Raw genomic sequence first — 16,385 nt, forward strand, 5'->3', positions numbered from 1 at the left:
TTGTAGATATCTTGCATGTTGTTTCAGAAGTTAATGTGGTATATGGAATTCATAGCATAGTCTGTCAGGAAAGCAGAAACACCATGGACGCAGGAGATGATAAAGCGATGTTAAATACACATTGGAGATAATATAGTGGTTGAAAGGAAGTAACTATGAGCAAACTTACTATGTTACACAAAAAAGTTGCACAGTATATTTAAAGTCTGATTTTACATTATAATCAATTTGGTACTAGTTTAAAAAATACATATAAAAATGAATAATGTCTCAAACAATTTTTGAATTAATAAATATAAATTTATTTCTCTGATTCGTTTTCAAAATTTAAAAGAACTTATAATATTTGATTGTCAGAAATGTCCTCATTTTCAATCAGGAAATCTACTGATTCTACACATTGAAGAAGTTCATAGTCCCGTGATTCATCAAAGAATTCAGAGTCATTGGGTTCAATATCTGTATCTTTGTTGCTTTCCAGAACAATTTCGATGGTATTTTTTTGTTCTCCTTCCATTTTTGTGCTGTAATTTGAATTAAAAAAATATATATCAGTAGAGATAGGGCACTGTTGGGTTTAAGTTCAGACAGGTAGTTTGTTTTTTTAACAGTGATTTTATCTTTGGGCAGTGTATGGTATCAGACTGGAAGTAGAAATATAAAAAAATGTATGTGATAAAGCCTAAGTAAATTCATAATTATACAAGACAAGCCTAACTCCATCCATAACTAAAACAGAGAAGTCTATCTTATTCTATAACTATTACAGAGGGATGGTATATAACTATCAGAAAATGTTTTTCTAATTAACTTAAAGTGCACAACATACTTCAGTTTTTAAAATAACATCTTACCTTTCAAAAAGAAGTTTAAGTTCTCAGTTGAAATGCACTTGAAATGTACTTCAGGAAGTAGTAGTCAAAATGGCTGTGTTTCTCTCTCTTTCTTTATATATATTCAGGTAGATAACCAATCAAATGTCATGAAATAATAGAAGATAATGAAAGTAGCATTTTAATTGGTTGTCAATTCTAACACTTCATAAGTGTTTTTGTTAGGTAATTTACCTCAGGATATTTAGTCAGGCTTACAGCATAATTTTCTCAATGGAATTCCATCAAATTTGGGTAAATGGTAGGGACTGCTATGTAGTAGGGCCTATTCTATATTTGATGAAAGTGCCTCTAGTGGTTTTTCTGTAAATTACTTTCCCACCTTTTTTTATTGAGCGCTCACCGGTGCGCGAACCGGCAGCGTTACGGGAGTCCTCCATTTTGTGTATCGGTAGAATTGAGACACAAGATGGAGGACAAACAATGTTCGGAATGGGTAGAAGGGGGCACGGTAGACACTTTGTGACCCTCTAGGTTTTCTGAGGGGGGCTTAGGACGCTGATATATGCAAAAATAAAAATTGAAACATTTTGCGGGGGAGCGCCCGGTACGCGCACCGGAAAGCGAACCGGGGAGCGTACTTTGGTGAAAAAAAAAAGTTAAGAAAAGATAAACGTTTTGAATGATCAGAGGTAGGGTAGCTCTGAAAAGAGCTATTGGGTTCTGTGGCTAATTTAGGTACCTACAAGTAGGTTCCAATGCACAGTTTTAAATTCAGGAGGAATATTCTATTCCCCTCATCGGAGAAGTGCACACCATCTCCTCTGTAGATGTCTTGCATGTTGTAACGCAAGTTATTGTTGTATATTGAACCCATTCTAAAGTCTCTCATGTAAGCAGAAACAGATTTATTCACATGTTTCCGTGCTTTCTCAAATTGTGGACAAAATTGGTTGGACCAGTTCCATTTCTGTCTTTGGCATATATTGGAATATACCAAGGCAGTTTGGGGAAAAAGTGTCATCAATTGATGAAAGGTGTCCTTTAAAAGCATTTCCAGACCAACCCCAGTCATAGTGCCCAAATCATTTCCACCACAGTGCACTATTAAGAGGTCAGGGTTTGGCAGATGCATAAAAAAATTATATTAAAAACATATAAAATATATTTTTCCTTTAAGAGAATAATACATTTTACGGCTTTTGATATTTGCTATTTAAAAACCATTGAAATTCACTGAAAAAACCATAGGTTATAGACCATATATAGTTAGGAATTAGCATTTACAAAACCTTGAAAATTCACTGAAAAAAACATAGGTTATAGACCATATATAGTTAGGGATTAGCATTTACAAAACCTTATTTTACTCACACAAAACCATTGAAATTCGCATATATAGTTAGTTGCACTAACTATATATCGCGCACCCGCAATCCACTGCTGATGATGTCACATATTACATCATTCATGACATGGTCAGTGACATCACTGATGACATCACTGATGACATCACTGATGACATCTCAAATGACATCACTGATGACATCACTGATGACATCTCAAATGACATCACTGATGACATCTCAAATGACATCACTGATGACATCTCAAATGACATCACTGATGACATCACTGATGACATCACTGATGACATCACTGATGACATCACTGATGACATCTCATTTGACATTACTGATCACATCACTGATGATATCATTTGTGATAATACAATGAACCTCTTCAGACTCTAATATAACCTTAGATACAATCAGTGTAAACAGACACTCACAGACTGTCACTCATCCATGGAATTACTCACACACCTAGTCAGTCATGCAAAGAATCAATCACACCTCCATTTCCTCAACTATACAGTTATACACACCTTACTTATTCAAACATATACTAACACATATTTACTCTTATACAATCCCTGATACAAGTTCACAATGATCCATACAGCCACTCACACATTCACTGGCTCTTATGCACAGTTATTTATATATGTCAACTCTCACATGTACTGTGTTTTACATATGTACTTACTTTGACATGTAGCACTGAGATATCCATTCACTCACCAATACACTCATGCACAGTCAACCTCCCATACAGTTGTTTCCACATGCACTTTTGAACCCATACATGTAGTGTATCAACTGCTCACACATCTATGCACAGAGTCATACACCTCCAAGCCACCCACACACACACACTCAGTCTCCCATACAAATACTTGGGCAACCAATCAATAACCCATATAGTTAATCATATAGCTACTGATCAACACATGCAGCAGTTTACAGAACAACAGACATAATGATGCACAAATTAAGACAGTTTAGTCACTAACCCATGCACTCAGTGAGACACATTTAATCACTCACTCATACAGTCAGTCATGCACCTACTAAATCCTTCATTCAGACACTTATACATCCACTCATTCTTCAATATGTAAGACATATTTTAACTTTACAGAAACATACAGTCACTGGATGTTGTCATCAGTGATGTCATTTGAGAAGTCATCAGTGATGTCATCAGTGATGTCACTGACCATGTCATGAATGATGTAATATGTGACATCATCAGCAGTGGATTGCGGGTGCGCGATATATAGTTAGTGCAACTAACTATATATGCGAATTTCAATGGTTTTGTGTGAGTAAAATAAGGTTTTGTAAATGCTAATCCCTAACTATATATGGTCTATAACCTATGTTTTTTTCAGTGAAAATATATATATATAAATCTATATATATATATATATATATCTCTCTCTCCAACCAAACAGGATTCCTTTCGAAATGAGGCCACAAGAAGGTAGGTATTTCTCAGCTTGTTTTAATGGCAGTATTCAAACAGATGCTAAGTCGGGTTTCACATCAACAGTTCTTAAGCCAGACGCGTTTCGGGAATCAAACAATCCCTTCCTCAATGGCATAATGTTCATGGGGAGATGAAAGGCGCTACTGCAAAGCACGCAATTTATTCAGCACCCGCCTTGGTGGGCGTGGCCGAAGGAACGGCCTTCTGGGTGCTGTAGTGCATCGCAACTTGATTATCCCAGGTGGGTGCGCTGATCATTCCATTAAAAAAGCAAATTCTTTCCACAGTGGGTAGATACGAGAGCCCGCTGTCACCTGTCCTGCTTTTTTGCTGTCATTGTGAGTAGGCTGGCAGCACCCTGCAATGGCGCCAGCCCTGTCTTCTTTCCTGCAGTTCAAACGCCGGATCGGCACTTGACAGGCCCCGCCTTTGCTGCGGTGGGCCCCGCTTCACGACCGGAGAAACAGCCGTTTTAAATCCAACCAAACAGGATTCCTTTCGAAATGAGGCTACAAGAAGGTAGGCATTTCTCAGCTTGTTTTAATGGCAGCATTCAAACAGATGCTAAGTCGGGTTTCACATCAACAGTTCTTAAGCCAGCCTACTCACAAAATAAAAAGCAATTTCTATCCAAGTGGGTTGATGCGCACTTCGCCGCTCTGACTGTTCTGCTTTGCAGCCATCACCAGTTGATATACTGCCTCCCAATCACGCTGACATCAAACACGGCGCCAGCTCAGGCCCGCACATCCGCGGTGGGATCCTCTCTGCGGCTGGGCTCAGCCGCTAACAATCCAGCGTGATTGGGAGGCAGTATTTCAACTGGTGATGGCTACAAAGCAGAACAGTCAGAGCGGGGAAGTGCGCATCAACCCACTTGGGTAGAAATTGCTTTTTATTTTGTTTAATAAGATGGACTCACATGAGACTGATATTCCCTGCACTACAAGACCCAGAAATACAGAGTGACTGGTCACGCCCACTGGGGCAGGTTCTTGCATTTAAATATTGTGCATGGTGAAAAGACTGTCTTATGAAGCAAGCAACACAACCATTGAGAAAGGGAACGCTGTTCCCGAAACGCGTCTGGTTTTATCGAGGTTGCTGACACTCGCACTGCCTCTGCGCAAGTGATCTCCAAATAAAGGATTGAAGCACGTACCTGCCTGGTGGTTCTCTCTTTTGGGGCTACCCTTTTACGTTGGATATATATATATATATAGATATATATATATCTCAGCAGTTCCACACAGCGCTTCTGCATAAACCTGATTATCACGGAGTACACCGTTGTCGGATGCTTCACCTACCTAGCATGCAGTGCCATGCATGCTGGGATATGTGGTTCCCCACACGAACTACAGATCAGTAGATGATGCGGATCGACCAATCAGGAGGACTTTAAGAGATAAGGCGACTGGAGGTACTTATACGGACTGTTCGCAGTGAGGGGGTGAGAGTCAGCATTCTATAAAGGCAATTAGCCGAAACGCGTCATGCCTGTGCTCGCAGAAATAAAGCCTCCCTCCCACAGTGCCCCCTTGTCTCTTCGTTCTTTTTTACCATGAGAGGAACCTTCTTGGATATATATATTCATTATTTACAATATTAAATGACACTCAGCTTCTCTCTTACTTTGCTTTCATCTATTTTTCTTTCCGTAAAGTATATGATATGGTCAATCTGATAGACTACTAGCCACAGATTCCTTCACATAGAATATCCCCAGGCAGGAGACTGGATCTGCAAACTTTTTTGCCACAGCATCCCTCTGCGTCGGGGACTGGACGACATCATGCAACTCCGGCCAGGTGTCGTCCGCGCTCCTGACGTCAGCAAGGTCACATAAGACCCGCCCCGGCGCACCTATGCCACTATTTTCCTTTTCTGCGTGCAACGTGGATCCGGTCCTTGCTATGGGCCTGTTTCAGGCCCTTTTTTTTCTCCAATTCTTTTGGGGAAAAGTGTGGAAATGCATTTGGGCTTCAAAACTTGTATGTTTTGTGGGCGTCTTATGTCGGCGAAGGACCCGCACCTCATTTGTATGTGGTGTTTGGGGAGGATCATGGCGCCACTGACTGTGAGGCCTGTCAACAGATGAAGCCGAAGTCACGGCGGGAGCGCCGCATGAAACTTCTCTCGGTGCGTCTCTTCAGGTCCACCTTTCCCCTCTGTCTGCTTCGGCGGACGGCTTCAGGTACAGCCGTGGTCGTCGTCCTCGCCCTTCTCGGGCGTGGACTCTCCGCGGGTGATGAAGCCCAGCGTGTCGTCCTACCCACCGTTTCCTGGTATGTGGGTGTCAAGGGTCCAAATGGAGACATACGCCACGGCTTTGCAGGCCTCGCTGGCGTCTCCATCTCCTTCCCCTCCTGGGGCGTCGATGGAACCCTTGCCTCGTGCAGGGCCCTCCTGGTTCGGATCCAGGCTTGGAGGATGTGGTCCTGTTGGGGTGCGGCTCCTCTGGGGCACCTCCTTCAGGCCATGGTGTCTCTGCCTCACCACAAACTCCTGCGGGAGTTCCTGTGGTGTCACAGGAGGTCGCCGTAGCTCGGGTCGCATCCCAGAGTCCCATTTGGTCCTTTGAAAAGGTGGTCCTGTCTAAGGCCGAGGTGACACCGCTACGGCGCCGGCAGCAGCTGGACCGTGCGGAGCCATAGGGGTCGGTGCACCCTCCTCGTCCCGCTCCGAGTTGAGGCCGGGTGAGGAACCCTCGTCCATCTCCAGACCCTCTCGTCCCTCCCCACAGGCAGCTGCCTCGACGGAGGGCGAGTCGGAGGTTGGATCTTCCCTGGCACCGCCATGTGGGTTGCCGTGCGATCTCGCCTCATTCCGGGCCGCGGCTGGAGGAGAGCTTCGTGCCACTCCCCTGGCCCGTCTTGTTCCGCCACGCAGGTGGCTACCTTGACGGGGGTCGGGATGGCGCCACTCTGGTCTCGGATGCTGGGTGACTTGGGGGTTCCGCGGATTTGTTTTCAGACGCTCCTTCTTCTCCAGAGGCAGGCTGTATTTTGGTGACGTTCTCCCCAGAGACTGGTTGCTGTGTGGTGTCTTTTTCACCGGCGTCGAAAGGCGACTTCCCGCCCTTTCTGAGGCAGAGGTGTTCGTTGTAAGAGCGGCAGGTCACTCATTCTTCGGCTCCTTCTGACTTTAAGGTCTGGCCCTTGCCCATCCCGCTTGGCCTCTGGGACGGCCGCCTTAGTTTGCAGCCGTCGCCCACAGAGGAGCTGCTTTCCCCACCACGGGGCCCTACGGAGGCGGGTGCGGCCTTTGCTCCTGCAGTGTCTGCGGCTGTGGGCATCCTGCGTATGGGTGACCTGATGTCTCATTTTCCGGCGTACCTTCTATTGGAGGTCCCCCACTAGGGCTCTGGTGGGAGGGAAAACTTACTTCCCTTTGAAGGTTCCTTCGTTTCTTCCTTGACGGGGGCTTGGAGGCGTCCTGCCTCAGGGGATCCGGTGCCTCAATATCTTCTGCACCAGCACCTCCCGATGCGCCTTTACCTCCACCCCTCTGCCTCCAGTCCTCTTTTGCGGACTGCTTTTCCTTCCCTGCCGCCACTGTTGACTCCGCCATTCCAGGAGTCCCGCTGGTTGGACTCTTGGGGGCGCAACATGTTTGCCTCGACCAGCGCTGCCCTGCTTGCCCTGAATACCTTGTGTGTGCTGGCTCGGGCCTCCTTCTTTGTGCGGGGCTCGGCTAAGTCTCTGGGATCCGCAGTGTCCCAGGAGGGTGGCCAGGTGGACTTACAGCATCATGCATTAGATGGCCGGGAGCTTGCGGTGTTTATTCTCCTTTCTGCTCTGGACATCTCAGAGGTGCTGGGCTGGGCCATGACTTCCTCGGTTGCTCTCCGTCGCCATGCTTGGCTTCAGGATGGAGTATTCCCTGAGAATATTTGGCAGCAACTCATCGACCTTCTGTTTGATGGTAGCCTGTTGTTCCATGCCCCGGCCGACTCCGCCATCCAGAGGCTCTTGGTAGGGCACCTTCCTCTTCTTCCTCTTCCTCCTCTTTACACTCCTCCTGCTCCGTACCTTCCTCAGTGACTCCTGAGTTGGGTTGATTCTGACCCTTTTTAGGCCGGTGGTTCTGGCTGTGGTGTGCATTTTCTGGCCATTTGCGTCCTTCCTTGGGACTTTGCGTTGTTGGCTGCTGGACTGCCCTTTTGGTGATTATGTGTGTTGCAATTGTGGCGCAGACTTGGCCCTGAGATTAGGCCTTCTGCTTCCTTGGGCTGCTTGCCAAGCCTGTCGCTGTGTGTGTTTTTCCCTGTGGCTTTTTTGTTTTTCCTCTGCTGCGGAAGTTCTTCCAAAGAGGATTCCCATATTTTGGGAATTATTGTACCCTGGGAGGGGTAGCGCTAGCTGTCATATGGCGTGCACTCTGCTGGAGGGTTCTGGTTGCCTTCGAGTGCCTGTTCTCCATGGCGTTGTGTAGGTTGCTTGCGCCTGGAGGTTGTGTGCGCGGTCGCTCGTAGTGGTGTGCCCGGGCATCTCCTCCTTTCCCTGCTCCTGCCCTGAGGTCTGGGATGATCCTATGTTCTCCCTTGCCAGGCGACGCCTAATCAGCTGTCCTGGGGCCTCTGGCGGTTCTTCTTGCTTCTGGCGGCTTTGACTGCCAGTGCTGTTCTGGCTGGTAGGTTGTCTCCACCTGGAGTGGGTTCGCCTTCTTTCCCTCGCTTCCTTGGGTCTTCTAGGCTTCTTCTACTTCTTCCTCCCTTCCTGTCTTGGCATTGGGCGGAAGCTGTGTTGCCTTGTGGGGGCAGTGGGGTGCTTCGGCCTTACCCTTGGTTCCTCTTCAGCCTTCTTCCGCCTACATCCCTTGGGGTCGGTAGGGGTCTGCTTGGGAGGGTTCCCCTTCTCTGGCAAGGATGAGGTTTTACCTGGTCCATAGATCTGGGTCCCTATGGGGCCCTCTGTTCTGTATTGGCTGGTGGGGTCCTTTCGCAGTCCCTCCCTCCCAGGGAGTATTGCTAGGGTATCTATTCTACGTGAAGGAATCTGCGGCTAGTAGTCTATATCAGATGTACGAGTTACTTACCTTCAGTAATGATGGATCTGGTAGAGACTATTCTAGCCGCAGATTCCTTCACGGCCCGCCCTTCCTCCCCTATTCTGCGAGGACTCGCCTCCCAGTGGGGGGGGCTGTATCTCCTGTGAGTTCCTTCTTTGTTCTTGATATGTGGCTCCGTCTGGGGGTGGTTCATTCTTCGTGGTCCTTTGGAGGATGGGGTCACGGTGTTTCAGTACCCTGCTGCTTTGGCTACTCCTGGTTTGGGGGGGGGATTGCTTTCTATCCCTGCCCTCCCTCCCCCCTCTCCTTCCATTGCTATCCTCTGATTAAGGGTCATCTGGCCATGTCTTGCCATTGTCCCTTGTGGGTGGATACCCTTATGTTGGGGTGGCTTGGAGGTTTGTTGTCCTTGTCTGTATTGGAACTGATCCCCTACCTTGTTCAGGATGGGGGTGGTGGGTTTCCCACATGTACCATGACTTCCGCATGTTCCTTGCCTCCGAGGTACAAAGATGGGAGGCTGTCTATGTGCTGGTAGGGGAGTTGCACAGGGCTCTGCTCTTCTTCTTTCCTGCCTTGGGTTCTGCGGTGTGACACTACTATGGGTGGTGTTGTTAGTCACTGTTTCTTTCCAAATGTTCTGCTTTTCGCACACTGTTCCCATGCTTCCACAGTTTTGTCTGGTGGTTCCGCGTTGTGATGCGGAAAATTTCTCTGAAGAAAACTGACATAGGCGTGCCGGGGTGGGTCTTATATGACCTCGCTGACGTCACGTGCGCGGACGAAGCCTCGGCGGAGTCGCGTGATGTCGTCCCGTTCCTGGCACGCAGGGATGCTGTGGCAAAAAAGTTTCCGGATCCAGTCCCATGCCTGGGGATAGTCTACGTGAAGGAATCTCCGGCTAGAATAGTCTCTATAAGATGCATCGTTACCGAAGGTAAGTAACTCGTACATCACAAATACAATATCGAATTAGAATCATCACACAAGACAACACATATCAGTAATTCATAATAATATCTTATTTAAGGAGCATGAGTTGAGTGGATAGAGTAAGAGGCAAATGATGAAAGAAAACTATGGGTCAGTGATGCTTAAAGTTCAAGACAAACATGGCATATGCTTCCTCCCCTCTTTATGGCAGCATGAGCAGCAATCCTCAAAATGGTATTTTTACATCTGCCTCCTGTTCTAAATTTACCAATCCTCCTTACAGAAGCCTTCTCCCACCAGATCCACTCAATACTGTCAAAGTTCTTATGGGCTAATAAACAGCCAAGGATATGACACCTCTCCCTCATATATAGAGGTGGCTTTGCGATTTCCCAATGCTGAACATTATTACTGGGCAGCTCAAGCTAAGCATACTTATATAAAGCTGGTATAATGCATTGTACTGAATGCCCTCCCTCACAATAGATTCAGACAGGGCAAGGCCTATGCCCTTAAATACTGTACTAGCTAAGGCTGTGCCCAGACACATTACAACACGGAAGTTAATACTGTATATGTATTAATTATGTATTACGTATATAAATTAAATGTCAAATTGTTAGGTGATCTATTTATAGATAAAATGTTCATCTCGTTAGATTAGTTTACGAAGGGACGAGAAACATTGTCTCTTGATATCTTTTTAGGTCTCTCCTACGCAGCGCATGCGCTGCATAGGCAAAAGACCTTTAGCAATCGCTTCTGCTTTTCAGCCAAAAACGTGCACGTGTTGCATTGCCTTTAATGGCAACGTGTGCACGTTTGGTGATTCCCTTGCGGGAGCGAGCTTGACGCCATATGTTTGTAATTAACTAACAAACACATGGTGCTCCTGGCTTGCACCTGCAAGGAAAACTCTGTGCTCTCGCAACCCCCCCACCCCTCCCAGTTTTAGCGCGAGGCGCATGCGCACTTGTTTTCGTTGCATTTGGCCCGTCACTGTTTTTATTTGTTTTCTGTCCGTTGCTGTTTCTTTTTTTTTACTTGCATTCCACCCGTCGCTGCTTGATTTACATTACAATTGTAGTCGTGTGGCCATATCATTTGGTAACATTATACAGCATTGTAGTATTATCCCAGCATGCTTCCTCTCAGTGCAGTGTGGCGGGTGCGTGAGGGGTGATGCAAGAAGGCAGGGCTGTGTTTTTATGCACCATAGTCTCTTTAGTTGCCAGCTTATGACCGTGGAGCGTTAAAAGAAAATGGCATGACTGAAGAGAAATGGTATTAAGTCTGTTTTATTGAGTTTGCTGAATGCACACATGCTTTGGAGCATCGTGTTTACAGGCTGGAAGCTCAAATGTACATTCTCCCCGTGCCTTTCCCTATCTCCATTTTAGGATTAATAGGTTACTGCCGCTGCTCCAATATTTCCAAAAGGCTTTTTTTCAGACCCACCGTCTGCATTGTGGAGTTTCTTTTCGAAATCAGACGTCACCAAAATTCCATCTGTCTTCTGTGTAAAACATTTTCCCCAAAGAAGTGAATCAGGGTAACTAATCTGATTATGAAGGTTGCAGGGAGAAAGTCAATGCCATCAGCCCCCATTTTGTATGTTAGTGGAAAGCTTTGGTGCTTGCTCTGCCCCACTACTCGCTTACAAGTTAAATTGTTATGCCTTTCATCTGCCGACTCTAAATGTTGCTGTATAATCTGAAAACCGCCACAAGATACCCTCTAGTAAGCTCCCTTGCTAGTACTGAAAAGTCTGTACCATCTCACAACAATGCAACTAATAGACCGTTAAAGAGGCAGTTAAAGTGCCTGCTGACTGTGATAAGACAGAGGCCTTTGCTCAACTTTGCATATGTACCCGGCTCTAAAAATAATCGTAAGTATTGAGTCACTATCTGGGCACGCACCAAACAAACAGAAAGTTTTTATTAATAAAAAAGTGCACTATGTCTGAAAAATTGCCTACAGTCAGGAATTGGCTGTGCAGTAATGGTCTGGGGTTCATTGAACATTAACCGCTTCAGCGCGGTGCGAATTTTCACGCTGTGCTGAAGATTCGAAAACGGGCGTGGTCGTGACGGAACGGTTCCGACATCAGCACAGCCCAACCAACGCTGATGACGGAACCGTTCCATCATGAGCATCTAAGGTGTTAAAGGGTTATTTGAGAGGGCTTGCTGCTTCTGGAAAGTTAGTCATCATTTCTTATTCGTCCCAATGACAGGATGTTCTCTGGTTTGTCATGCGAAGTGCAGTCAGTTTTGCTGATTTTGGAGGTATTGTATTTAAGTTGTTTGACTTTCAGCTGAAATTGCAGGTACTGCAACTCTTGCTGCCAGCATGTGATTCCATGGCCATTTATAAGAAACTCTTTAGCCATCACTGTAATACTAATACGTATGCCAACACTGTCAAATGACTTTAATTTAAGCCTGGTTTTAATTCCTTTTTCGATTTATGTAATTTATTTTCCACCTCCCCTCCCTCATAACCTATTTCTCATTTTCTGGTTCTCCAGAGCTGCAAGGTCATACGAATGGCAATAACACTATGCAAATATGAGCACTCCACTGCAAACAAAAAAGAAGCATTGGCATAGCCAATAGGTCTCGCCTTTGGGACCTTATAAGTGTTTAATGAAGTGTGGAGAGTGCACTCCTGTTAATTACCTAATCGTAAACCTATTTAAATCTTTTTAAACTTATTATGCGTGCCCTGTGTGACTCATGTTAGCTTAACATGTGAACTACAATGAAAGTGGCCAAACCCCGTGAGGCGGTTTGAACTCACACAGGCACAGCTGGAGGGGTTAATACTGACAATTATCCCAAAAATTCACAATTTAATTATTGTTTACAGACACAGTTTTTTCACTCATATCATTTTACTTTTCTTTCGAATTCAGTATGATGTATTTAAACAAAAGATTTGTTAAAGCATAACTTTTGTCAAACAAAGCATTGGTTATACATTCGATGATAATTCAAACAGTTGTAGTTTGTGATTCAAACATGAAACATAAAATTTCAAACAAAGCAAAAACTATCAAAATTCAAAATGCAGTCCGCCCGATGCATTTCGGGACACCCGCCCCTTCATCAGGGGCCTCAATCTGAAAAAAACATGATCACAAAACTTTAATCAATTTCTTTCTCGTTATGTTATAGTCTTAGCACAGTCGAAACAATTACCAGTGAAGACAGTATACAAAGACTGAATATCACGTATCTATGCTTCAAACAGTGGGCAAATGCACATGGAACATTCTACGATCAAAAACTATTGCTTAAATATCCACAAAGTTGTCTCTCGGTGTCTCGCAAATCAGTTATAGTTCTAATCAGAGAATGTGTAACTCTCTAAAAAAGTAATAGCCAGAAAGTACCTCTTAGTTTATGCTTCCTTTTCTAGAAACAGTTTCGTAAGATCCTCTCTTTTCTGCGAAAACAAGTATACCACGCGCTGTTATTACTTGCTACATGGGTGACTATCCCGTAAATAATGTGTAGTGAACTATTGCCACGTACCTCAATGATGCTGGTAATAGGGACACTTGTTAGTAAATCAAGTTCTCTTTCAGGTACTAGAAGGACTTCTGTGTTGGCTTCCTAAAACAACCAAAAAATGCTCTCATGTACTAACTCCTCAACTAAGTCTTACTCTCTTTTCTCGCTATGAGCTGCCGTAAGACAGTTGCGGTGAGCAGTGTATATGTAATCCCATTCACTCGATCAGTTTCCACTTGCGTTCTCTGTCGTAGCTAACCTCTATGGAGCTTTGATAACAACCTGTGTTTACAATGCACCGCAATTAATAAAAACCTTCTGTGCATACTCCCATAAAACGCTCACTAGCTTCTGACTGTTACCTGTTCGAAGCGTATTCTGTCCCCAATCATCCAAACCGCGAATCACTTCAAAACACCTAGCTTTCCTTCCAGTATAATATTAGCTGCCAATCTAAAAGACGGACTGTTCACGCTACCCAATAATGAAGACTCCATCTTATAAGTGTTTAGCCATGCAACATTTGATGTTGTTGCACCAAGGATATTGTGCTGGATAACTAAACACTTATAAGGTCCCAAAGGCGAGACCTATTGGCTATGCCAATGCTTGTTGTATTATATACTCTGGCATGCCTGAAGTCCTGCTTCTTCACATTCCTTGCAGAACCATCTACCTCTTAGGCTCAATACACTGCTCACAGTTGAATCCCGAATGGGCTTAATCACAAAACTATATAGCACAATGAGTGTGGAGGAACCCATTCCTCTTGCAGGGGCACTCGGAGGTGGGATACAAAGAAAGAAGAGGCTTTGTCAGATAAACAGTGGAAATACTGCTGCATTTAGACACTTAAAATATCATTCAACAGCAGACACAGATTACTGCCCTTCAAATTTCTCTGCAGAGTGCATTGTAAACAGGTGAGACTGTACATAATCGGGCTTCAGAATAGGTTAAAGTAGTACACTTGCCAACACCCTATTGCAGATTTCATACGTAGGGCCTGGTATTGCCCGCTGCTAAAAGACTTCTGGGTAAATTTTCAGAGATGACACATCACACTTTGCTACCTGCGATATTGGTTTCACTTCTTGGATATATCAGGAGGCTCACTTATGCTGGTCAAGTGGCCGTGGAAATTCGTCGGGGAAGAGGCATAGCACCGAGGGTCGAAAGCTAGATGTCCGACATGCTCTACTGTAATGTAATGCAGACTTTTATGCAGATATGTTACCGCCTAGGTCTTGCCTTGGGGATGTCCTAGCTCACCTGCATGCATATCTAGTTAAAAGATAGAGCTTCAGTAGCCTCAATAACTACAGATGGAAAGTGCAAGTACTTTTTGGTGTAGTTGGTGTGATACAGTTTATCAAAAATGTGCTAACCTGGTATATCTCGTATAAATGTGGAGTACTCACATTCCCATCAAATGATATCTTAAGCTGTTATCTCACCTTGATTATTGGTAAAAATAGCATATGCCAATATGTACTGTAGTGTTATGTTTTTAATCTCAATAAAACTTTACAAAAAGAATACAGCTACAAATTAATGTATATATTTTACTGTGGCAAAAATGATATTTTGAGGTGATAATTTATGAGGGTATAAGACAGCTCTCATTTTCAGACATTTTTTTTATAGTTCCCTAAAGTGAATAAAATTGATTTTATTGGTGCAATTTCACTAGATGACTTATGCATCTATTCATATTTGTAATCAGTCTCAACTGTGAAAATGGCATCCCAGTACTAAAAGCGTTTTTTACAGCAAAGCAGTCTCAATCATTGGAAACTCAAATCTTAGAAAAATTGCTTTCGTGATCACGGCTGTCAAGTATTGTGATTCCATGCCTGTGTAGCTCATTCAGGCTAGGTCGTTACTTTGCAGTCTGATACTTGTAATAATGAATTTATGAACGGATAAACAGGACCGCAAATCCTGGTATGCAAATACAATAACTCGATATATGAACTATGCAGAAGGAATCTTGAGAACTATTAGTGACTTTTGTTAAACTTCACCTTTGTACTTGCCAGCTCGCCCCCACTGTCTACCCTCCCAGTCTGTGGAACGCGGAATCCTTAATATAACTGCTTAGGTTATAGCTGCTAGGATTCAGTGTTTCAATCTGCAGGGATTCTAGTACTTCAGTTTTATTTTCTTTAAAGTGATGTTCTATTCTGCGAAATAATGTCGAACAGATGTGAAGTATAATGGCGCACTGCCATTTACATTTCATATGGCTTATTGATTTACAGAATCATTTTCATCTGCTAGTTTGTACATCTGAAATGGCAGTCCAGAGAATTTGGATTAGGAACATTTAATGCTTCATTAAACCATCAACTGGTGATTGTTTTATAGACAATGCTTATTAAGAATATAAAGAGATGAGGATTGTTGTGCCTTGACTAAATAATTTAAACTGAACGTACTGATTTTTTTCTTTTACAGACACTAAGACAAGCGAAAAAATCCAAGAAAGTGGCATTCTTCAGGTGTTGGCAAATCTCTTAACTCCACAGTCTAACTGTACGGCAAAAGTAGCTCACATCATAGCAGAAGTAGCCAAAAATGGTGAGGTTTTCTACGAGAACTTTTTCTTCAGGAACATCTTCAGTTTTTCACCTGACCTGTCAGTATGTTTACTTCATTTTAGCTTTCATTTTGTAGACTAGACTTTATCCATGATCTCACATCTTGTGTCCCTTGTGTGAACCCATTGATTTTTCATTTACTGCGCGAGTTATTGTGTGCATGCCTAGCTACTGTCCATACTTCATCCCTCCTGTCAGTCACTATCATTGTCAGTCTTATTTACAAGCATATTTGTGCTGTGCCATTAGAATGTAAGATAATACATGATTTTGTATCTTACTCTGAAAATAGTGCAGTTGATCATGAGAAGATGGTTACAGGATGGCACTAGAGAACACATTTCTAAGTCTAGCCACTAACTGCTTTAGACTTTAAATACTTCATGTCATAAACATTTCAAAAAGTACAAAGTCACAGAGATAGTGTGGGCTTTAGTTCAGCCTGTTTCAGCCATTGGTTTTCGTGTGTTTTCATGGTTTGCCGTTGCTTGGAATGGGCTTTCCATAAAGGCATTTGTATTTTATGAATAGTTACATTAACCTATTTGTGTTCTTATTAGGTTTTAATGATGGGGCATCAAGTAGTCCATTTCTTAGATTCAGATACAGCATGGATTTACATTGTTGGTGTGACAATAGTTTAATGT

At 43.9% G+C, this 16,385-nt stretch overlaps 1 protein-coding gene across 3 annotated transcripts in view; it reads left to right on the forward strand.

Moving 5' to 3' along the window:
- The window catches only part of RAP1GDS1 (Rap1 GTPase-GDP dissociation stimulator 1), an 892,032-nt gene that overhangs the window by 360,538 nt on the left and 515,109 nt on the right, over positions 1-16,385 (forward strand). For 2 of the 3 annotated variants that reach the window (XM_086961955.1, XM_086961956.1), the window contains exon 3: positions 15,596-15,718. In XM_086961955.1, the coding sequence (XP_086818081.1) occupies positions 15,596-15,718 (123 nt within the window). Of the gene's footprint in view, positions 1-15,595; positions 15,777-16,385 lie in introns of all 3 variants that reach the window. The other variant, XM_086961958.1, reaches the window with a different exon arrangement.

Source organism: Lissotriton vulgaris, chromosome 3_1 (genome assembly GCF_964263255.1).
Source record: "Lissotriton vulgaris chromosome 3_1, aLisVul1.2, whole genome shotgun sequence".
NCBI lineage: Eukaryota > Metazoa > Chordata > Amphibia > Caudata > Salamandridae > Lissotriton > Lissotriton vulgaris.